General features: G+C 45.6%; 1 protein-coding gene across 3 annotated transcripts in view; it reads left to right on the top strand.

The window, feature by feature from the left end:
- IFNAR2 (interferon alpha and beta receptor subunit 2) overlaps positions 1–24,096 on the top strand; it is a 31,827-nt gene extending 7,731 nt beyond the window's left edge. Inside the window, exons 1-9 of one of the 3 annotated variants that reach the window (XM_040484021.1) lie at positions 980–1,371; positions 2,479–2,566; positions 3,674–3,715; positions 6,085–6,208; positions 8,057–8,229; positions 10,625–10,785; positions 15,265–15,433; positions 19,036–19,166; positions 22,649–24,096. In XM_040484021.1, the coding sequence (XP_040339955.1) occupies positions 2,512–2,566; positions 3,674–3,715; positions 6,085–6,208; positions 8,057–8,229; positions 10,625–10,785; positions 15,265–15,433; positions 19,036–19,166; positions 22,649–23,353 (1,560 nt within the window). In that variant the 5' untranslated portion in view covers positions 980–1,371; positions 2,479–2,511 and the 3' untranslated portion in view covers positions 23,354–24,096. Of the gene's footprint in view, positions 1–979; positions 1,372–2,478; positions 2,567–3,673; positions 3,716–6,084; positions 6,209–8,056; positions 8,230–10,624; positions 10,786–15,264; positions 15,434–19,035; positions 19,167–22,648 lie in introns of those variants that run through there. The other 2 variants (XM_040484022.1, XM_040484023.1) reach the window with 2 other exon arrangements.
- The last annotated feature ends 396 nt before the right edge of the window (positions 24,097–24,492 follow it).

Here is a 24,492-nt window from a genome sequence, read left to right as displayed (position 1 = left end):
ATCTCAACCCATAGCTCACTGGCAATGCCCAAAGGTCTTTAAACCTCTGCCCCTGGACATGCTAGGTACCTGATCAAGGCTGACCTAGATGCTTACCACCCCTAGTCCAGCTAGTCGCCCCCTCCCCCACCCTGGGCAAAGCAGGGCCCTGCCAGCCTGGCGCAGGAGCAAATTCCACTCTGCCTGGCCCCTTCTCTGTCTGCTTACACACCAGGAGGGCGTCAGTGCAACGTGGGACTTTCCAACAATGTGACCCAGCTGCCACCCCACACGAAGGGCATCAATGGTGCCCAGCGTCCAAGGCGGCGGGGGGCGGGGGGTGAGACCAAGCATGAGCTGAGACTACGAACTCACCATGTGTCCAATGGCCCATCAGACTTCACTACCAAAACATAAGTTCAACGGTACCATTATTAAGAATTTCAAGGCAGCCATTGGAGACCAGTAAACCAAGGGTGGACCCTTTTTCGTGTAGGACCTGGGCACAGAGATGGGGGAAGAGCAAAGCCAGCCCTTCCTAATGGCAACAGCTTTGCTCTAGAAAGCTGATTTGTAGTCAGGGAGAGGTTTAAGGCACCTCATTAACAACCCCAGACAGGATGCCAAGACAGGAAATGAGATTTTCCAAGCAAGCAGGAAATCTAGTTACTAGTCATTGGGTTGGAAGTAGAGTATGGGTCATCAGGAATAAAGGGGAGGCGACATCCCCTGGCCCACAGGGGGTGAGGACTTCTAATTGTGTAATTGTGTGTGTGTGTGTGTGTGTGTGTGTGTGTGTGTGTGTGTCTCAGCCATTGAATAAACCCGAATGTTCCACAGATGTAGAACAAAGGTGAAGACATACTGTCAGGCAAAGACAGAGGGTTGAGAAGCCGCAGGGCAGATGTTCAACTGTAAGGGATTCCCGTCCCCCCCCCCCCCCCCACCCCCCTGTGGCATTCTACACTCTAGCTGCGGCCAGCTTCTAGGGAGTATCCACAGCTCTGCAGCACTCCTTCGGGGAGTAATGGTGGGAGATGACGTCATGTGTCTCAAAGATCCCTGTAGACACTCTAAATGGGTGCAGTCTTGTGGGACAGGTTGTAAGCAGAGGAGCCTAGATAGCTCATGGGTGGGGGAGTCTGCAGCAGGGAAGGCATCTTTGACTTGGAATCTCTCGGATTCCTGTAGAATACCCGGATGGGACCTGTTACCTCATAGTCGAAGGACTTTTTCATGTTTTGAGCTTGAACTCAGGTCTGCCGCCCTGTGGCCCTTTTCCAGTTTCAGCGCGGGGGCTTGATGCCTGCTACAAGTGTTGGGAGGACAGGACACCCAGAACCTATGGGGCGCAGTTGCTTGGATGGAGACAAAAGCCCTGAGGCAGAGAAGGCAACTAGGACTCACAATGCGGATGCCAAGAAACAAAATACCTTTAAATCTGAAAACAGACAACTCAGAAACGAATGCATGAAACTAATGAGTGAACTTGGGATTCTGTGTCTTCCTCTCCCTCTGCCCCTCCCCTGCTTGCACCCCGTCTTTCTCTCTCTCTCAAAAGTAAACATTAAAAAATTTAAAATAAAATAAAATAAAATGGAACACCTAGGAGCGCCTGGGTGGCTCAGTCAGTTAGGCATCCGACTCTTGGTTTTGGCTCAGGTCGTGATCTCAACTGTTTGTGAGTTTGAGCCCCCCATCAGGCTTCATGCTGACAGCATGGAACCTGCTTGGGGTTCTCTCTCCTCTCTCTGCCCCTCTCCCCGCTAGCTCTCTCTGTCTGACATCTCAGAGCCTGGAGCCTGCCTCAGACTCTGTCTCCCTCTCTCTCTGCCTCCCCCCCTGCCCCTCCCTCCCGCGCACGCTCTGTTTCTCCCTCTTCTCTCTCTCTCTCAAAAATAAAACATTTTTAAATTTTTTTTTTCAACGTTTATTTATTTTTGGGACAGAGAGAGACAGAGCATGAACGGGGGAGGGGCAGAGAGAGAGGGAGACACAGAATCGGAAGCAGGCTCCAGGCTCCGAGCCATCAGCCCAGAGCCCGACGCGGGGCTCGAACTCCCGGACCGCGAGATCGTGACCTGGCTGAAGTCGGACGCTTAACCGACTGCGCCACCCAGGCGCCCCAAAATAAAACATTTTTAAACAAGAAGGAGAAATAACATATATTTGGTTTTGCTTATACATAAAGATGTTGTGAAGGACTCACCAAAAAATTAATAGAAGTAGTTTTCTGAAGGGATCAAGACCTTTTGCTCTTTGCTTTTGTGTATTTTTGGAAGCGAGTAACTCTGTCGCCTGTTCAAAAATTAAATTTAAAACTTCTCCCAGAGCTAGATAGGGAACTGGTCCCAGGGCCAGCTCCTGGGAAGGCAGAGGAAGCCTGGAACAGGAAAATTCCTGTTCCTCCCACGTTGTCCTGTCTTTGTCCTTTTTTATCTTTTGTAATTTAAGTAAACACTTCAGCATTTGGATCACCTGATATCTATTTCCTTTCAGATGTGAAAGTAAAGACAAGACTTGATACCAAAGATGCTTTGGAGCCAGAATACTCCCTGGATTAGACCCCATGATTTGTATCCCGTGGGTAAGCGTCACTTTTGTCCCAGTGCTCCTAGGACCAAGCCAGCAGTCACCCCACCACCCAGAGCCCTGTTGGGGGTAGCAAACGGCTTTCCCTGATGAGGGGGCCCAGTATCAGCCCATCCGGTGCCAAGAGCCAAATGGAACGTAGATAGGAAGCCTGTGCTGATTGATGGTCTGGATTCAGTAGGAGCACCTGCCCTACTATTAATCTTAGGAAAACAAACACCTAAATAAGAATGACTTCAGGCTCCACAGTGATGGAGAATATCCTCGTGAGGAACCCTAAGAGCAATTTCTCTTAATACCCTCATTCTAATCCAGGGAGGAGTTTATCACTCGACTCCCATACTTAGGAGGAGGCCAAACCCCTTATCTCCTAACCATGTCACCAGACTGAGAAGTCATTCCTGAACTTTGGCTTCCGTGTATCTATCATTGATTTTTTTTTTTCTCACTCTGTCATCCTGGTCCACTTTTTCTCTACCTTTCTTTTGATTCTATTTCGCTATCACCGTGTCGTCTGTTCCATAGCTCATAAGTAGGGGATCCATGGGCGGTATACTTCTCCCCTGAGCACACCGCCCAGGCACGGGGGCGTGTAACCTCCTTGGCCTCCGCGTCCTAAAAATGCCTGCAACCCCTCCCCTCCCAAGTCACTGTGTCATCCCGAAAACAAATGAGGGCCCCCAAATCCCATCAGTTTTCTTCCTACACCTCCTACACCACCCTTGGCAAACACCTTTACCTTTAACGTTTCTTAACCAACAACATGCCTGTGTATTCATATTCTGAGACTTTTTCCAGGCAGGTAAATGCTTCTCGGGACATTCTCTCAACCAACCAGCCCTGGTATTAGCATCAGCTCCCAAACAGAGCTTATTTTGGATTCACTCAGGTTGAAAGCCTTGGGCCATGTGCTGCTGATACCCTCAGTGACCTTCTAAGAACCCTTTACTGGAGCTTTTTTTTTTTTTTTTAACACATGGATGTCGCAATCCAACATTGATTAAGCCATGTGTACAAAAGAATGCCAGACCCAGAGCAATAATTACAAATTGAACCTGGAGAGAGTATTTTTGCTGGTCTAATATTTTTTTCTTCTTCCTAGTGTATATCGGCCTCATGGTTGGTGTGGTATCGGCATGGCCTGGTAAGAAATTTTCTTGGCTTGGCTGAATTTCGTGTAAGGGACAGAGGATTGGGGTGACCATTCAGAAGTCTAAAATGCGGGGAGCTTGATTTCTGATCCCAGATCTGTTGCCCATTTTTGTCTGAATCCTTTTTCACAGATTTTCTCAATTTCTCTCCTTTTCTCTGTCAAAGGAGCCAACAGTAGCCACATTTTCTCATTTGTCTCTCAAAACTCTTATAAGAAATTAACACCAGAGGCGCCTGGGTGGCGCAGTCGGTTGAGCGTCCGACTTCAGCCAGATCACGATCTCGCAGTCCGTGAGTTCGAGCCCCGCGTCAGGCTCTGGGCTGATGGCTCAGAGCCTGGAGCCTGTTTCCGATTCTGTGTCTCCCTATCTCTCTGTCCCTCCCCCGTTCATGCTCTGTCTCTCTCTGTCCCCCAAAAAATAAATAAACGTTGAAAAAAAAATTAAAAAAAAAAAAAGAAAGAAATTAACACCAGAGATCATTTTATTTATTTTTTTTAATGTTTGTTTATTTACGTTCAGTGGAAGAGAGAGTGCCTGTGAGCAGGGGAGGGGCAGAAAGAGAGGAAGAGAAAGAGAATCCCAAGCAGACTCCACCCTGTCAGCACAGAACCCCACTCAGGGCTCAAACCCACGAACCGCGAGATCACCACCCAGGGGACCGTGACCTGCAAGGTCACAACCTGAGCCGACATCAAGAGTCAGACCGGTAACCGACTGAGCCACCCACGTGCCCCACACCAGAGATCATTTTAAAACTCCTTAAAAGAATTTTCAGGGGTGCCTGGCTGGCTCAGTCGGCAGAGCGTGTGACTCTGGATCTCAGGGTTGTGAGTTCGAGCTCCATGTTGGGTGTGTAGATTACTTAAGAATAAAATCTTTAATAAAATCTTTAAAAACATTTTTAAAGGAATTTTCAACTTAAAGCCCCTTCACCAAAGATTGAGGAGACAGACTATGCCAAACAAAAAACAACCCGGACATAATTTCCCTTTAATTTGCATTCTTACACCTGTTATCTGGTGCCAGGTAAAGGAAAATAATTTTTCTGAACTAAACACCTTGCCTACATATAGAAATCCGCCCCCCATAATCTCACTGTGCATTAACTATATATCCAACCTTGTGATGAGCACAGAGGACGAAGAGTTCGAAGTCAAGAAGCAAAGGCCCTAGGTCCTAACTACTGGAAGCTTCGAGAATCATAAGAAGTGAATTTGGAGGGGCGCCTGGGTGGCTCAGTCGGTTAAGCGTCCGACTTCAGCCAGGTCACGATCTCACAGTCCGTGGGTTCGAGCCCCGCGTCGGGCTCTGGGCTGATGGCTCAGAGCCTGGAGCCTGTTTCCGATTCTGTGTCTCCCTCTCTCTCTGCCCCTCCCCCATTCATGCTCTGTCTCTCTCTGTCTCAAAAATAAATAAACGTTTAAAAAAAAAAAAAAAAAACAACATGTTAATTATTGGAAAAAAAAAAAAAAAGACTTGCATTTAAACAGGATTTGACAACTATAGCTTTTTTTTTTTTTAATGTTTTTATTTATTTTTGAGAGGGAGAGAGAACAAGCAGGAGTGGGGACGGGAGAGCGGGGGAGGGGGACAGAGAATCCAAAGCAGGTACTGACAGCAGAGAGCCCAATATGGGGCTCGAATTCACACACTGTGAGATCTTGACCTGAGCCAAAGTTGGACACTTAACCCGACTGAGCCACCCAGGTGCCCGACAGGTATAGCTTCAGAGTGTCATTTACCGCTGCCTCTTGCCAGCTGCATAATATTGTATAACCCAACTCTCAGCCTTACAGTTTGTAGAATGAGTCTCTTAATAGCACCCGCTTCAGCATTGCTGCCCAGACTCAATGCCTGGAAAGGGCCAGTCTAGGCATACATTTATCTGTCCCTTCCTTCCATGACTGGGGGATAAGTGCGGTGGGAGATTCAGTGGAGGGAAGGCAGGCAGAGGGCTGAGCGAGCTGCTTAGGGGACTCCAGAAAGAGGTGGAGTGGAGTTGAGAGAATGAGGTGGCCCAGGACAGGATAACATAGATCATTTTGATTCAGCGGGCCACTGAGAGTCCATGATAATTAAGCGTGAGCCGAAATTCTGATTACACAGTGCCGAGTTCCTGCATCCTAAGTTTGCCTGCCCTAACAATGTGTTGTTCATCAATTAGTTATATGACTTCATTTTTCATGTCCACCAGAACCATTTCCTTCCTGTGGTTCCAAGGCCCCTGGGGCTTCTGTGCTGGGAGTGTGGGCTCCAAATCCCAAGGAACAGATGGGATAGGAGCCAAGCTATACCTTGAGTTCCAGATTCAGCGTTTCTTTTTCTTTTTTTTTTTTTTTTTTCCTCCTGTTTCCTTTAGATTTGTCAGACGAATCTTGCACTTTAAAGGTGACATTTCGCAGCTTCCGGCTTATCTTGTCATGGGAATTAAAAAACCATTCGATTGCACCAACTCACTATACGTTATGGTACACAGTCATGAGGTTGGTTTGACGCTTAATTTTCTTCTTGGTAAAGGTCTTTCTACTAATTGGGGGGTGGGGAAGAGTCGTCATCTTACTTGTGATAAAGCCTCTCTCTCCTCCTCTCTCTGGTTTGTATTCAGAGCTTTAAAAGTCCAAAGACAAGACACAAGTCCATTTTTAATTAAGCTGAATAATGTCATATTCCAAAACCACTTCTAACAAAACTTGTATTTATAACCATTTCTACAGGTCAAAGCCTCAGACGCACAATAATTACGGCGTATGGTTTTTATAATTATTTCTCTGACTCAGTAAGTCTGAATGTTTAAAAGCACTGTTTTCTGAGGACAGGAGTCCAAAGATCTGGTGACCATATCGATGCCGTGTTCACTTTTCTTTACTCGGTGGGGGCGGGGGGGTGAGGGGGGTGGGGTGGGTGGTGGCACATCAGAGAGCTGCCTGGCCCAGACCAGGTCCACGGTCTGGCTTAATCACTAATCAGCCCTGACCTTCAGGCACAGAGCTCGGCTTCTCTGAGCTCAGTATCCTACTTACAGTTGCCGCAGAGATTAATGCCATAATGGAGAGAGCCTTCTATGGCTCTCTTTTTCCGACGTCTGACATCACCCTTATAGGTTGTCACTTTGATCTAGTAGCTTCGTTCTTTTGTTTGCTGTTTATCTGGCTAACAGCTGTTACTACCACTGACTGGCCCATGGAAGGCCTCTTGTGAGTTTCTCTGGTGCCTGCCAAAGTCTTAGTTTCTCTCTGCGTTAGGTGGTCACGTGTATCACCTACTTACCTTTCTGAGGCTCAAGACATCAGACATCTGTGTTGTCCCTATAGAACAGGCTGATTTAGGCCTGGACCATGTGATCTTCAGCTGGAGAGAGAATGTGTCTCAGGGAGGACACTCCTGATGGTCTTGTAGGGGCAAAGAGATCTGGGACTTCTGTCATGAAAGTGTAATGTTTGCTCATTTATTCACCCGGCAAATATTTACTGAGCACCGACTACATGGCCAGGGGACCAACCATGAACCAAAGCCCTTGGTCTCCTGGAGCCTAGAGCAGACATTCGGAAAGTAGACAGAAATACCAAAAAAACAAATAAAGATATAATGTGGTAGGTGATGGTAAATGGAATGCAGGAACATGAAGACAAGCGAGAGAGGGGGTGGACATGATGGGGTAAGGTGTTCCTTTTTTTTTTTTAAGCTTATTTATTTATTTTGAGAGAGCGAGTGGCACAAGCAGGGGAAAAACAAAGAGAGAGAGAGAGAGAGAGAGAGAGAGAGAGAGAGAGAATCCCAAGCAGTCTCTGTGCTGTCAGTGCAGAGCCTGATGCGGGACTTGAACTCATGAACTGTGAGATCATTACCTGAGCTGAAACCAAGAGTCAGATACTCAACTGACTGAGCCACCCAGGCGCCCCTAGGTGTTCCATTTTATTTTATATATAGATTTTTTTTTATTTTAATTTTTTTAATGTTTATCTTGGAGAGAGAGAGAGAGAGAGAGAGGGAGAAAGACAGAGTACAAGCAGGGGAGGGGCAGAGGGAGAGGAAGACACAGAGTCTGAAGCAGGCTCCAGGCCCTGAGCTGTCAGCACAGAGCCTGACGCAGGGCTCGAACCCATGAACCCGGGAGATCATGACCTGAGGGGAAGGCGGATGCTTAACCGACTGAACTACCCAGGCATCTTCCAAGGTGTTGCATTTTAAATAAGGTGGTTAGGGCAGGCGACCTGATACGGTGATGCTTGAGCAGAGACGTAAAGAAATGAGGAAGTGAGGCATGCAGTTAACGGAATCTCCATCACATAAATACTAAAGTTTGCCTTTTCTCATGTCTTTTCCTTTCAAAGTAAACCAGACGATATGAAGATTGTGGAGCACTGTTCAAATATCACAGCATCATTTTGCGACCTAACCGATGTGTGGGAAGTCCTGCCAGAGACCTACATCCCCAGAGTTGATGGATTCAGGGGAAACACAATGCTGGTCAGCTGTATCAGCGATTTCTTCCTGGCAACACACGGTGAGTTCATCTCTGCTTATCATTTTCATCATCATCATCAAGATCATCGTTATTTGCTTTCCCGTGACACAGGCAGGTCTGCAGAGGTGTCTGAAACTCAGGGCTATGTTTACCAGCTGGCCTTGCCCCTTCGCGGCTCTGGACCTGTGAAGTGTTTGCTTCTCGGAGCCTTGGTTTTCTTATCCAAAAAGTGGGACGATAATCTGTCCTTTGCCGGCGATTCCTCACTGCCTGTCTAAGACAGGCGTCCCGGCAGCAATGGTTGGTTTGTTCCGGTTCATTTCCTGTCACAACCTGACAGGAAGTAGGTCGGGAGGTCCAGAAGGCCTGTATCTGAGCTGTCCCAACTCTTTGGGCCAAAGTTTTCCTTAATACGGTACCCCCTCCTGCAGATCATAAGCCAATAGTTCTTATCTATGTTAGTTCCCAAAACACATGTGCACCCGGGGCACTCGGAGACCGGAGCCCGAGAGTGGGTCTGCCTGTCTTTCTTTCCCTATGACTGGAGGCAGCTCCCTGTGGCACTTGTGTTAAACAGCTCCAGGGTGGCTGCTGGTGGCCCTCGGCCAGACTCTAGCTCTTCTTCGAGGTCCTCATTTGCAACCTGTTTCCAAGAGAAAGATTTGGTTTCAGCTCCCTGTTAAAGGCTGTGTGGATGTGCGTTCACACATTCGTGCTTAGCAAAGTGACAATAACCGAATCCCACTGTCGCAGACAAGATTCCCTGGGTTTGTGTGTGTGTGTATGTTTATGTGTGCGTCCAGAAAAGAAAAGAAAGAAAAGCACAACTTCTAGATCGTGGCGCTCAGACAATTACAGAAGGTACATTACAGTAAGGATGAGACGTCATTTGTCAAGACTCAAAATGGTAAATGTCAAACACATGTAAGTACCCAGGCTTAGGGGAAATGCGGAGAGTGTACTTTGAACATCTGAAAATCTGCAGCAGGATGTATTCAAATCTTGCCGTGTCCCTGCTCTCATCCAGAATTCCTCTTTAATGGTTTGTCCTACAGAAATAATTGTGGACAAATGTAATGATTTAGCTCTAAGAATGCTCATTGACACAGTGGGTCTATTCAGAAAATGTAGAGACAATCTAAATATTCAAAGCAACAGATCGGGGTGCCTGGGTGGCTCAGTCGGTTAAGCGGCCGACTTCGGCTCAGGTCATGATCTCCTGGTCCGTGATTCAAGCCCCGCGTCCAGCTCTGTGCTGACAGCTCAGAGCCTGGAGCCTGTTTCAGATTCTGTGTCTCCCTCTCTCTGACCCTCCCCCGTTCATGCTCTGTCTCTCTCTGTCTCAAAAATCAATAAACGTTAAAAAAAAAAATTAAAGCAACAGATCAGTTAAATTGTAGTGCAGCCAGACGCTTAGTGGAATAGAGTCACCCCTAAAAAGTTAACGATGAAGATCCAGGGTCAGCCAACTTTCTGTAAAGGCCAGAAAAGAAATACTTTAGACTTTATGGGCCACATATCATACACAATATCACCTGTCCTTCTTCAGTTGTTTTACAACCCTTTTATTATTTTGTAAGTTTATTTATTTATTTATTGAGAGAGAGAGAGAGAGCAAGCAGCTGATGGGAAGAGAGAAAGGGGGAGAGAGAGAATCCCCAGTAGGCTCTACGCCGTCAGCATGGAGCCCAATGCTGGGGCTCCCAAACTCATGGCTCATGAGATCATGACCTGAGCCAAAATCAAGAGTTAGGCTTAACCAACGAAGCCACCCAGGCGCCCCACAACTCATTAAAATATAAAAACCATTCTGAACTGGCAGGCTGTGCAAAACTCCAGCCCACAGGCCCATTTTCCACCCCTTAATGTAGACAAATATGCATGGATATGTTTGTGAATTAAGTGAAATATATACCATGCAAAGCTATAGGTAAGAATGATTTAATTTTAGATGAGATGTGTGTGTGTGTGTGTGTGTGTGTGTGTGTGTGTGTATGCACTAGTTCAGTTTATATACATGTGTGTATATATTTACACTGATACGATATAGACAAAACACGATTAACCACATTCAGGGACACTTGCCTACTGTATTTTCTGATATTTCTGCAATGGTTGGGTATCATTGTTACTGTGATATGATAAGAAGTCATTTTGTTTAGAATACAGGCTGAAAATTCCGAAAGGACTGACTTCCATCCTGGAACCTTCCGTTTCTTGTGGTAATAGTAAGCAAATCACATCACTTTTAGTCTCAGTTTTTCACCAATAAAAAAAAAAAAAAGAATACAACCCATGCCTCACCTAAGACCGTAGGTTAGAGAGAAGATGGTTGTCAAGAGGTCAGGTTGTATTACAGCCACGGGAGCGTTGCTGCGATGCAGTCATTGGCTGACATCATTGGGGTCTGTTTCTGGTTTCGTTTTCTCCACAGTGTCTTTGGAACCACCGGACTTTGATATTGTTGGCTCTACCAACCACATCAACGTAATAGTGAAATTTCCACCGGTCATTCCCAAGATACTAAATGGCGAGATCTTACAGTATTACTTACCTCTCGTCATCGAAGAACAGTCAGGGAAGATTGTTAAGAAGGTAAGTGGCTAAAACAGTTCTGAGCTGGCAGTGAATATATTTGACCGTCTTCTTAAAAAAAAAAAAAAACAAGGAAAAAGACATTTGTAATGATTTGAGCAATTGAGCCTAAAGGGTCTGAATCCGCGGGGTCTGACTTTAAGCAAAGAAGTCTCTATAGTTCATTCATTGTGGAAATATGTTGACTTAGCCTAGCAGTGTGGTCTTCTTTCAAAGAAGAGGCCACATGCGCAACATCGAGGGGCACACAGGAAAGGAATGTGGTGTGGACAAAGAGAACAGGCTAATTTCAGCACACTGGGGCGAAATTCCAGGGTGCTGGGATGAGTGGAAGTGGGCCCTCCCAGAACAGCAGCTGACATGTGCATAGCCCTTTGCCGATGGGAAACCCTTGCAAGTACCAGCCCACAAGTCACCAGGGGCAGGGGCATGTCAGGAAGAGGGCACAGGAAGCAGAGGTCCTGAGGCTGGAGTGGACCCAGTAGATTTGAGAATCAGGGCAGGGAGCTGGAATGGAGTAACCGGGACAGGAGACTAGAAGGAGGTGAGATCAGGGAGGCAGTGGGGCCCAATCTTGTTGGGCTTTGTGGGTCTGAGGCTTTGAAGTATCATGAAGCTGCTGGAGGTCCGGAGGCTTTAACAGGGCATCCTGGCTGGTGTATTGAGAATAAACCACAGGAGCCAAAGGTGGAGGTTGGGAGACCAGTTAAGAGGCTGTGGAGATGGTAATTGCTTAGTAGGAAATGGCAAATTACAATTTTCGCTGTACTATCTACCTGGATATAATCAACACCCTAATCAAAACAAAATGAAAATAACAGAGGGAAAAAATCAGCTTATGTAGCTCAGAGACTGTACAAAGCTTCTTTAAATATCATAAACCAGTCACATCTCATTGATACTCAACCTGTGAGCTACTAACTCTGTTTGAGATTATTATTTTTAAAATAAGAAAGCTATTAGGATATTGACAACACCAGAAGAGGAAAATGACAGTTAATAAGCATCTTCTTCATTAAAGAAAAGTAATCTTTATTTATTTATTTTTTTAACGTTTATTGATTTTTGAGACCGAGAGAGACAGAGCATGAACACGGGGCTCAAACTCATGGACCGTGAGATCATGACCTGAGCCGAAATCGTAAGCTCAACCGACTGAGCCACCCAGGCGCCCCAAGAAAAGTAATCTTTGGATTAAATTAGACCAAGAAAAAAAGAAGAGACTACTGGTGTAATCCAGGTGACAGATGGTGGCCTGGACCACTTGGCAGTAATGAGAAGTGGTTAAATTCTGCATATATCTTGCAAGTGGAGCTGACAGTATTTTTGGATGGGTTGGATGTGCCATGGGGTGAAGAAAGAGACAAGAGCATCTGGATGGATGGAGTTTCCATTAATTAAAATGGGGAAGATTACAGGGGCACCTGGGTGTCTCGGTTGAGCGTCCAACTTCGACTCCCTCTCCCCCTGCTCCTCCCCCATTCTCTCTCTCTCTCTCTCTCTCTCTCTCTCTCTCTCTCTCTCTCTCTTTCGGTCTCAAAAATAAATTTAAAAAAAATTTAAATGGGGAAGATTACGGATGGAGGAGGTGGATAATTGGGTATCAGTAGCTTGGATCTGGATATATTAAGTTTGAGGTGCCAATAAGGCATCCAGGAGGATATAGTGAGCAGGAGTTGGATGCTCTGAGTCTGGAGTTCAAGAGAGAGCTCCTCGCTGGAGAGACGTCCCGGGGAGTCGTTGGCTTCTTGGTGCATATTGATACCTTGAGACAAGGTGAGATCACCTGGAAGTGGATATGCAGAGAGGAAAGAGGACGTCCAAAGTCAGAGCCCCAGAAGCCCAAAATAGAGAGATCTGGCAAATGAGGAACCAGCAAAAGAGACTAGAGGGGTGCCTGGCTGGCTCAGTCAGTACAGTGTGCAACTCTTGATCTAGGGGTTGTTGTGGGTTCAAGCCCCATGTTGGGTGTGGAGGTTACTTAAATATAAAACCTTAAAAAAGAGAGAAAGAGACTGGGAAGGAGCAACCAGCATGGTAGGAGAACAACTAGGTGAAAATGATGTCCTGGTAGCTGAGAGAAGAAAGTTCCAGAAGGAGAAAGTGATCTACTGAATCAAATGCTATAAATGGGACACGTTAGGTGAGGACTATGGATTGGGTATTGGATTTAGCAACATGGAAGTCCTGGTGACCTTGATAAGAGTGATTTCAGTGGAGTGATGGGGTGAGGACCTGGTAAGAACGGATTCCAGAAAGAGAAGGAAGAAAGAAATTAGAGACAGTGAGGAGAACTAAATCTTCTAAGGAGTTTTTCTGTAAAGAGGAGAGATACTCTGTGGTAGCTATGGGAAGCTGGGGTCAAGAGAGAGGGATTTTATTTTATTTTATTTTATTTTATTTTATTTTTAAGTTTATTTATTTTTGGGGGGGGGGGGAATGAGGGAGGGGCAGAGAGCAGGGGACAGGGAGAATCCCAAGCAGGCTCTGCACTATCAGGACACAAAGCCTGAGTCGGGGCTGGAACATGAACCATGAGATCATGGCCCGAACCAAAAAAATCAAGAGTCAGACATTTCACCAACTGAGTCACCCAGGTGCCCCATAAGAGGGACATTTTAAAATGGAAGAACTTATGGGGTGCCTAGGTGATTCAACTCTTGATTTCAGCTCAGATCATGATCTCACAGTCGTGAGTTCGAACCCTGTATCGGGCCGCATGCTGGGTGTGGAGCCTGCTTAAGATCCTCTCTCTCTCTCTCTCTCTCTCTCTCTCTCTCTCTCTCTCTCTCTCTTTCTCCCTCTCTCTCCCTCTCAAAATAAAATAAAATAAAATAAAATGGAAGAAGTTACAGCATGTTCATATGCAGATGGGATGTTCCAAAGGGATTGCTGGACCATGTGCTTGAGGAAGTGAGGAGGGATGGAATCTCATAAGCACAAGAAGGGATTGACCTTGGTGCAGAGCAGGGACTGTGCATCCAAGGCGAGTGCGGGGGCAGGGGGCAAAATACTCAGGCGAGCTTCTGTTTGCCTGGTGAAACAGGAAGTAAGTATGGCAGACTTCATCAAGATCACACAATGGCAACACCAGGTGTGAAACCCAGATAGTCTGATTCTCAGCTATTTTTGGCTATTTCTCCTGGAGGCAAGAGCCCTCCCTCCATGACACTGTTTCTACTTCTGCCCCCTTTTTCTTCTTCACTGCTTATTGGCACTGCATGAGAGTTTAGTTTGTTAGAGCTCTTTCTTTCTCTCTTTCTTTCTTTCTTTCTTTCTTTCTCTTTCAATTCTTCCTCCTTCCAAATAGAAATTTGCAGAAAAACGTTATTACAGAAGGCCGTATATGAACTGCTGGAAAATCCTGATTCGTAGAACTGTTAGTATTTTGAAAACCATAAAACTTCACGCAGAAGTTGTTTTTCTTTTTTTTTTTTTAATTTTTTTTTAATCTTTATTTATTTTGAGAGAGAGACAGAGTGTGAGCAGGGGAAGAGCTGAGGGGAGGGAGACACAGAATCCGAAGCAGGGCTCCAGGCCCTCAGCTGTCAGCACGGAGCCCGACGCGGGGCTCGAACTCACAAACTGCGAGATCGTGACCTGAGCCGAAGTCGGACGCTCAACCGACTGAGCCACCCAGGTGCCCCGAAGTTGTTTTTCTTGAAAGAAACTTCATATCATCTCTCTAATTCCAAAATGGAACAGAACTACCTAGGAACAGAAGGGGCAAGGTGTCTAAAGGGAGAAGATGAGGAATTAGACATCAGCCACAGTTCTGCCACAGCCATGCTGTGTGGCCTTGGAAAGTTACTTAACCACTCTGAGTGGTAGTTTCCTCATCTGGAGAATGGAGATCATTGCAACTCTGTGGACTGTTTTCATAATCACATTCATTAATATGTATGAAGGCACTTCCTGAAGAGTAGACACATATCATTAATGGAAAAAGATAATCTCATTTTTTTATGTTCTTAGTTTTGCAAGATTATCTTAATGCATGACAAAATAATCTTGTAAAAATGACATCATGGAAACATTTTTTTCTTTTTTTTTCTTTTTTTCATTTTATTTGCCTGAGAGAGAGAGCACAAGTGGGAGAGAGGGGCAGAGGGAGAGAGAGAGAGAGAGAGAGAGAATCTCCAGGAGACTCCATGCTCAGTGTGGATCTCTCAACCCTTTAACCAGCTGAACCACCCAGGTGCCCAAACATCATGGAAACTTTTATTCCTCGTTGAACCTTTTTCTACTCGTTATAAAGTGCAGTTGCTAGACTAGATTTCATGGTTTAAAAATGTGCATCTAGTTTTGTGCTAAATTGCTGGCCCCAAATGACTTAAAAATACTTTTTCTTTTCAAACCTGAGATCTTTCTATCCCCATTTAAGATCTGAGGACAAAACCCCAAGGAGGCTCGAAGGGCCTGCCTGCAAATGAAATTCTCACTCAAAGCCTTCCTGATTTTTTTGCTTCTTTTTTACAGCACCACCCCAAGCTAAATGGAAACATCATCGGAAATGTCACTTATGTCATCGACAAGCTGATTCCAAACACAAACTACTGTGTATCTGTCTATTTTAAGTCTAAAGATACGGGAGCAATAAATAGATCTCCAGTCAAATGTACCTTCCTTCCACCTGGACAGGAAACAGGTATAAGTGTTTTGAAAACTCATGTTCTGCTTTCACTCCAAGGGAAAACCTGGTTAATGAAAAGAATCTGAAAGTCGTGGAGCCCTGAAGGTATTCCTTCCACGGAAAGCCCATCACAGAGATGCTTTCTGTTGGTCGGTCTCTACTATGCGGTGAAGTCACTTTTAAGTTGCCATAGCAGAGGGACAATCAGGTGTCTGTCTTTGTAAAGTCAGATCCTCTGAAGTGGCAACGCTTCTAGTTTAGCTCAGGGAGTCGGGATCGAATTCAGTTCTGGGTGCCCTTGGGTTGGCCGTTATTCAAGCTAGCTGCTGGAGGAGGCAGGGTTACTGGGACCAATTGCACGCACAGGTATCAGAGGGTCAAATTGTGGAGGCTGGGTGTGGCCCACGGACGTGGCCAGCTTGCAGGAAAGTTCGCTATAGCTTATAGATGGAAGGGAAGCTCACCAGTGCATATGACATAGTCCCTCATGAAGACTAAAAAGTCCTTCTGTTGCGAAGGCATCAGAACGGGAAACAGCCTAGTCCCCGAACCTTCCTCTGAGTGGAGAAATCTGCAGTGAGAACAGTCAGGCTTAGGGACGTTCGTTGCTGATTATTTGCTTGGGAAGTAACGAGGCCCCTAACTGTTTTGCCAAAAGTGAAAGTCTCCACCACAGAAGCCTTTCTGAATTTCCCAACCCCGACGAGAGTTTCTTTAATGGTCTGACTTACCAGAGTGCAGACAAGATCAGGTGGGACAGCAGAAGGCAACCGCAATGGTATGGCTTCCTTGGCGATTCAGTGGACACAGGCCTGGCGCCGAGTGCTTGGAGATGCTCAGTGTGATTTGACTCTCCCATGTTCCGCAGGGTCCAACGACGCCCGGAGCGATTGTAAAGGACAAAGCAGCTCCTTTCAAGTATCTTTAAAGGAAAAAGGCATTAGCTTGAATCATTAGTGTAGGGTCAGTCAAATATGGGCAAACCTGAACTTGCCTATAAATTCCTTATGCCTGGGGGCGCCTGGGTGGCGCAGTCGGTTAAGCGTCCGACTTCAGCCAGGTCACGATCTCGCGGTCCGTGAGTTCGAGCCCCGCGTCGGGCTCTGGGCGGATGGCTCGGAGCCTGGAGCCTTTTCCGATTCTGTGTCTCCCTCTCTCTCTGCCCCTCCCCCGTTCATGCTCTGTCTCTCTCTGTCCCAAAAAAATAAATAAACGTTGAAAAAAAAATTAAAAAATAAATAAATAAATAAATAAATAAAAATAAAAAAAAATAAATAAATTCCTTATGCCTGTAGCTCTTAGGAAAATGGGAACCCCAAACAAATCTACATACGTATGCCCTAATACCAATTCTCCAACACCAGCCGGGTGTCCAGTGATTCGATTCCTTTCTGACACTCTCTGGAGTTAGCAGGCCCCACAGGTTAAGGGGCTCAGACTCAAGACTGCCCCCTCTTCGGGTACCAGCTGCAAGTCTGGCCGTCCAAACTTCTGTGCACTCTAACTACAAATTCAGAGGGTCCCACACTCCCCCTTCAAATTAGTAACTCACCAGGACTCATGGGACTCAGGAAGCACTATACTTAGGATTACTTTTTTTTTTTTTTTTTAATGTTTATTTATTTTTGAGAGAGAGACAGAAAGAGCATGAGCAAGGGAGGAGCAGAGAGAGAGGGAGAATCCCAAGCAGGCTCCACACTAACAGCAGACAGCCCAAGGTGGGGCTTGAAATCACGAGCCATGAGATCATGGCCTGAGCCAATCTGACACTTAACTGGCTGAGCCACCCAGGTGCCCCAGGATTACTGTTTTATCATAAGAATACAATGAATGGCCAGATGCAGAGGCACAGAGTCTGGAAGGGTCCTGAGTGCAGGAGCTTCTGTCCCCATGGAGTCAGGGTGCACCACCCTCCCGATACGTCCGTGTGTTCCCTGACCCCGAATCTCCCCAAGCCTTGCCGTCCAAGAGTTTATACTGGGTTTTATTACGTAGGCATGATTGATGAAATCGTCATCCACTAGTGATTGAACTCCCATCCCCAGCCCTGCCCCCTCCCCAACAGTCAGGGGCCAGTTCCACTCTCTAAACACCAGGTTGGTTTTTCTGGTGACCAGCCCCCTTCCTGGAGCTATCCAGCACCCTCCCTTGGCTCATTAGCATAAACTCAGGTATGGTCCCCCAAAGACACTCCTGTCGCTCAGGAAATTCCAAGGGTTTTTAATGGTCTGCGCCAAGAACCAGGGGCAAAGACCAGATTTTTATTATTATTATTTTATTTTTCTTATTGTTGTTACTATATTTATATTGTTATTATTATTATTAGACAACGATCTTACAAACAAACGAAGACAACCTGGGACCAGTGTTATGGGTACAATACCCATAAAATCTCCCCAAGCACACTCACCACCCCCTAAACAGCCCAGTGTTAACTTCCTCAGACTCAGTGGTGAATACCACTAGCTTAGGGCATCACTCGTATGGGGGGAGTTTAGTCCAGAGATTGAGAGAAATGTCTCCCCTTTGGTCAAGTCCCAAATTAACCTGTTGGTTCTTTTGCTAAGGCCCTGAGGGAAAGCTGTGCCCGTCCATTTGACAAATATTTATTGGGGCCCCACTGTCTGCTGGATTCTCTTGTAGATGCTGGGGAAACAGCAGTGAACAAAACAAATAAAAATAACACTTCCTGACCACGTGGAACTTACACTGCAATAGAGAGACAGAAAAACAAAATTTAAAAAGCTACTTGCAGTCAGAAGGTTGCAATTCTCCCAAAGGAATTTTGACAAGAAGCTTGAGGGGCACTCAGTAGGACAAAGTGGTCTCTGTAGAGCCCTGGTGTGGCCAAAGTCCAGCCTCAGAATAACCCAGTTGTTTTTCTCAGACAAACTCCCCTCTTCCACTTCTTTCTGCCCGTCATGTCTACTGTTCAGTCACAAACTTTCGAGTCCCTTTTGAAGATCTAATTAGCTTTATTGAACGATTTGTGCGTTGAGCAGCATCCCATCTAGCAAGTATAAAGGAGCTCCAAAGGGCTGCAGAAAGAGAAATGCTTTTAAAGGCCGAACGAGGAAGTCAGACCAAAAATAGGATTATTTTCAGGTGAGGTCACCTCCCTTTGAGGGACAAAAGGATCTTATTATGTTAGGTGGATTACCTCATGGTGCTAAGTTGGAAATTCCAGAATGACCAGTGAAGATTACAGTTTGGTGATGTGGGCCAGGCATAAAATGACTCCTTTTGGGGCCTTGAGTTTTCTTTTTAACCGTACTAACAGGTGGCTGTTGAGCCTTTGAGATATGGCCAGTATGAATGAGAAACAGGTTTTTTTTCGATTTTGATGATTTAAATTTAAGTAGTCACATATGGCTGATGGCTACTGTATTGCATGGGGCAGTCATAAAACATCATTATAAACTGGAAGAAATTTCACTTTTAAAAATAAATCTGCCATTTTCATCATTTAAGAGTATGTATGCTTGGATTACTTTCACTCTTTTGTCTGTAACAATAGTTTTTCCCATGTTTGTTGTTCTTTGATACCTTATTCCACTCACCTGTGATAATTTATTGAATTTATTTTGAAATAAAGTCATTTCATTTTTCATCAACAGAGTCATCAGAATCCGCCAAAATAGGAGGAATAATTATTATGTTTTTAATAGCAGCTGTCTTCATAAGCACCATATTAATACTGAAACGGGTTGGTTATATATGCTTAAGAAATGATTTCCCCAAAGTTTTGGTATGTAGTCTTTTTTTTTTTTAATTTCTATCTTTATTTTATAACTTAAGAATTTTTATTATATTCTTAACTATTTTCACAGAAGGAAAAAAAACGTTTTCTAAAAACACTAAGATGCATTATCACTCTGGGTGACTTTTCCATCCCTATAAATATATATTTACATTTGATGCTTTCTGTTTATACTTGGCCCACGTGTTACTTTTAATGGTCACATAGTATCCCATTGTTATTAACGTCCTATTTTTCCCTTAATCATTTGCCAGCTGTAGGCCATCCGAATTGCCTTCTTTTTCCTTTCTTTTCCTTCCTTTTTATTCTTTGGCCTTTGTGAATAATGCGGTATGTTTCATTAACATTTTATAAAGATTTTCTTTCAATTTGGATTACTTCAGTGGAACATACACACAAGGTGGATTTATCTTTTTTTTTTTAATTTTTTTTTTTTATTTTTTTTCCAACGTTTATTTATTTTTGGGACAGAGAGAGACAGAGCATGAACGGGGGAGGGGCAGAGAGAGAGGGAGACACAGAATCGGAAACAGGCTCCAGGCTCCGAGCCATCAGCCCAGAGCCCGATGCGGGGCTCGAACTCCCGGACCGCGAGATCGTGACCTGGCTGAAGTCGGACGCTTAACCGACTGCGCCACCCAGGCGCCCCTCTTCTCATTTTTATAAACAACTGCACACTTAAATATTCCTCCTCAGTTGATAAAATTGTACTATTCTTTTTCTTTGTGTTTTTACTCCTTCGGGTTGGGTTTGAGGGCTGTTTAGGGGGTGCTGAGTGTGCTTGGGGAGATTTTAATTACAATGGGTATTTGAACCCAGCCCTCATTTGGCCCCGCCTTAGACGCCTTAGACGTAGAGGACTCTGTATTGGGTTTCATCCACACTGTGATCCCTGCCTTTCACGTACGGACAGTTTTGATCCTTCTGTGTAAACGTATCTTTCAGTCTTTTATGTTAGCCGTCAGTTGCGGCCTTATCGCTGCCTTAATCCGCCTCTTCCTGTCTGCCAAGTATTTATTCCTTTGGCCTTGAGGTCTTAGACAAATCCTACCCCAATATGTCTCACTGTAGCCTTGAGATATAAAGGTCCTTATTACCACACCTACTCCCTTCTAGATAAATTCTCTGCCTGACTTACCTAAAATGGTTACTAATCCCCCCCGCCAGGTCTCCCTGGGGTTCCTCCCATCCCTAAGGCGCGTCCAAATTATACACCAATTACAAATACGCCTGTTATTGTGTTGACCCCAGGTACTGAGAGGACGTGTTGTTATTGTGTCTTTCTCATACTTCTTCATGAAAAATTGTTGCTCTGTGTTTAAGTAAAAACTCTAGGAATGGCAAAGCAGAACACTCTAGGCCTCGTGTCTTTGTGTGTATATGTGTTTCATCAAGAACAGATGTTAAAGTTTTCTTTTTCTTTTTTTTTTTTTTTAACAAATATTTGCCGAGTACCTACCACATGTTTACATGTTCTAGGTGCTGGGGATATAGAAAAGAACAAAACAAACAAAAACTTCTGCCCTCCTAGATCTTAAAGTGTGAGGACGAAGGGTAGGGACTGTGACAATTTATAGATGATATAACTGGCAAAGTAAAAAATTCACATGAATCTAGAGATAAATGATTAGGATTAATAAGTTTAGTGACGTTGGTACATACAAAATCAATATAAAAAATGCTTGCGTTTTTTTACACTGGCAATAATCAGAAAACAAACATGAAGCTGCTTTTCAACCTCCAAGAAATTAAGTAGGTACACAACTCGTAGTATAAAGCCCTGTAAATTTTCACAAACTCAATGCACCCATGTAATTCATGCCTAAATCAAGAAAGAGAATATAATCAGCCTCTCCAGAAGTCTCTCTCCTGCCACCTTCGAGTAACTAACCCCCACCAAGGATAACCACTATCCTGATTACTAACAGCATAGATTAGTTTTATCTGGTTTGAACTTGAAATCGTACAGTTAAGTGGAATCATATAGTTGATTTTAAATACCATTGCAATAGTAATAAAAAAATATTTTTAAAACATTAAAGAATAAATCTAATAGAGGATGTTACAGGTCGTTTGTGGAGAAAATGGCTTCTTGAGAGACATTAACAAAGATTTGGTCAAATAGGGAGCCCAGAAACAGACCCACACGTATGGAAACATGTTTAATGATGAGTAGATATTGCCATGGGGACAGGATTGGCTGGGTCAATAAGTGTATCTATATGGGAGAAAATGCAATTGGAACTTTACCTCATACCACACACAAATACCAGTTCCAGGTATATTAAAGGTTGTCCTATGAAAGGCACTGTAGGAGATTCTATGTGACCTTGGGGTAAGGAAGATTCTCTCAAACGCAAAAAGCAGACACCATAGAGGCTCGACATCGATACATTTTCTTACGTTAAAACTAAGAATTTCTTGTCATCGAATGTCCTCACAAAGAGAGTAAAATGGTGAACCACGGGCTAGGGGAAAACACGTGACATAAATAATCAGCAAACAATTAGCATCCAGGTGATCTGAAGCGCCCCTAGGAATCCTGTGGGAAAAAAGACGAACAACCCAACAGAAAAATTGTCCCTACGCCTGGCTTGGGTAGAGTAGGGGAAGAGCAGGTTTGCCCAAGTGGGCAGCCCAAGTAGGCCTTAGGAAAATAGGAAGATGGTGCTGATGACGATTCCAGGTCTCTGAAAGGAGTCTCCTGACCACCTCCTCGTTCGCCCCACCGTAGTTAACCTAGAGACAGACCCACCGACGGGGCAAGACTCAGCCTTGTTCTCCTGTGTTCTCCACAGCTCCCTGCTCGGCTGGTGTCCTGGTGGTGCTTTCTTCCGAGAGCTGGAATAGAGTGAGCTCCAGTCTTGCCATTCCTCTAACCCTCCCAACTCTTTTAGGATTCCCCTCTTCATCCTGAAGATCCTCCAGTCCAGGGGGCTGTGACCCGGATACAATGGGCTCTCCAGAGTCTCTCCTCACCCACGGTTCCCTGACACGCCCTAGGAGAATCTCAGTGGACAGATTTAGATGGCAATCCAGAATCTAAGTGGCCGGAGTCCCCTGAGCAGCAGGAAGCGGTGAGGGGAGCCCCGCGGGAAGGAGTGGAGGCCAGAACATAGCCTCTGCCGCAGGCAGCCTCCGCCGCTCAGTGTTCGTGCCCCCTGGGCACGTTTCTTAACCTCTCTGCCTCATTTTTGTCATCTGTGAAATGGGGATAAGAATAGTAAGCCTGCTTCATGGCAGGGCCGTGAGGGTAAAACGAATGATGACACGAGTGAGGCACAGAGACCAGGGCCCGGCAGGTAGGAAACACTGTGTAACCGTTAGCTGTTGTTGTTGTTGTTGCCGCCGTTGGCCTCACTGTCCTCATCCTCATCACTGAACAGTTCATCTCACTGAGTTTTATTATGTCAAAAAATAAAGAGCAAACACTCAGAATTGATTCTCTCTCTCTCTCTTTTGTTTTTAAGAATTTTAATAACTTGTCATCCTGGGTCTTTCTCGAGAGGCCACCCTTGGAAACAGTGGCTTTCGTGGAGGTGATTCACGTTAACAGGAAGAAGAAAGTGTGGGATTATAATTATGACGATGAGAGCGACAGCAATGATGAGGTGGCCCCTCCAATAAGCAGAGGTGGTTATACTATGCACGGGCTAACGGGCAGGCTTCTGGGTCCGGCCTCCGCCTCCTCGGCCACCTTGGAAGACTGCAACCAGCCGGATGCTGAGGCACCGGATCAATCCGAACCTGAGGCTGACACCGAGCCCCTGATGGCAGCATGGCCCAGCCCCGGGCAGTCGGAATGCTGCAAGAGTGGGGCCTACAAGGAGAGAGGGAGGCTGCCACAGGACCCCGTCTCCGAGGATGATGACAGCGCCACCGATGAGTCTGGGGACAAAATTACCTTCAATGTAAATTTAAACTCTGTGTTTGTGAGGATCCCCGATGACGACTCAGAAGTACCCCCGACGTCACCATCTTTTCTAGAAGAGACAGTCAACCTAGAGGATTCAGATGAAACAGAAATAAGCTTTCTGGCAGCCAGTGGGGAAGGAACACAGCCACCCTTCGCCAGCCCCTCTGCAGAGTGCCCGTGGCCTGAAGACGCTCTTTCTGACAAAAGTGACAGTTCCGAGTCAGATGCGGACATCGGGGATGGTTATATAATGAGATGATTCCCAAGGATAGTTAATTAACAAGGACCGATGAGGTTCTCCCTCCGCGTACGGTCACCAGCCCCTCCGGGGCCTGCCAGCGATGTCGGAGGGAAGGTGCTGGAGACTGCAGTCTGCTGGGTGATTCCTGGTGACGTCATCTATGCAGATTCCCAGGACGGCCGCATGGGACCCTCCTATCCTGCAGTGTATTGTTTACATGTCCCAAGGGATGCACTTTGAAGGGAAAGTGTCCTGTCCATTTCCTTCCCCGCATTTATAATGGTTCTGCATCCTGTCTCCCAGAGTAAGGAGCAGGGTCCCCCGCATCTTTCCTGGGTGGTCCAAGACCCTGCAAGTTCATGAAATTAGCCAGGGTGGGAGTGGAGAGTGAAAAGGAAGACACTCAGCAGGGTTCCTAGCAGGTACAGTCAGCAGTGGTGGGTCCAGCAGGCTTAAGGAAGGGGCCAGGAGGGAAAAAGCAGGAAGGGAAGGCCACCAGAAGGAAAGAAAGGGGACCCACAAAGAAACAGAAGCACAGGTTCCGAGTTGGAAGTGGGGAAAGTGGAGCCCAGTCTTGGGCTCCTCCCTGATGTCACATTCTGTCACCTACACTCAGAATTCAGCTCTCCTCAATTTGAATGAGGAGGACACATTCGCACACAGAAATAACTCTAGTGTCAGGCAGGTGACTACTAGGAAATATCTGCCTGAGGGAGAGGGATAGAATCTCAGTGCCATATTTTAAGATTAAAAAAAAAAAAGCGAGAGAACAAATGCAAAATCGTTTCAAGGTCTTCAGAGGAAATAAGGTATGAAATAAAATTCCTGGAGGTCCTACTTAGCAATTTAAGAAGAGCTGTGTGCACGGATTCCAACTGTCCTATGTGTGACCACAGTTCCTGTGGAAGGAGGTGGGGGGGGGGGCAGGGGAAGAGAAGTTCTAGAACATCATGTAGCAAACAGTACAAGAACTAGGACTCAGAGGTCTGACTCTGCTATTTCACTGTGTGACCCCAGGTACTTTGCTGACCCTCTCTGAGCCTCAGTTTCTTCATTTAGGAAATAAGGGGATTGGACTAGGTAATCTCCAAGATCCTGTGGTGCTAGGAGAAATAGTAGAAAATACACAAGAATTGGGGCACCTGGGGTGGCTCAGT

This window comes from Herpailurus yagouaroundi, unplaced genomic scaffold (genome assembly GCF_014898765.1).
Source record: "Herpailurus yagouaroundi ecotype Mexico unplaced genomic scaffold, PumYag 162, whole genome shotgun sequence".
In the NCBI taxonomy this organism is placed as follows: Eukaryota; Metazoa; Chordata; class Mammalia; order Carnivora; family Felidae; genus Herpailurus; species Herpailurus yagouaroundi.
The sequence above is the reverse complement of the archived record's forward strand: the minus strand, read 5'-3'. Positions and strand labels throughout refer to the sequence as shown.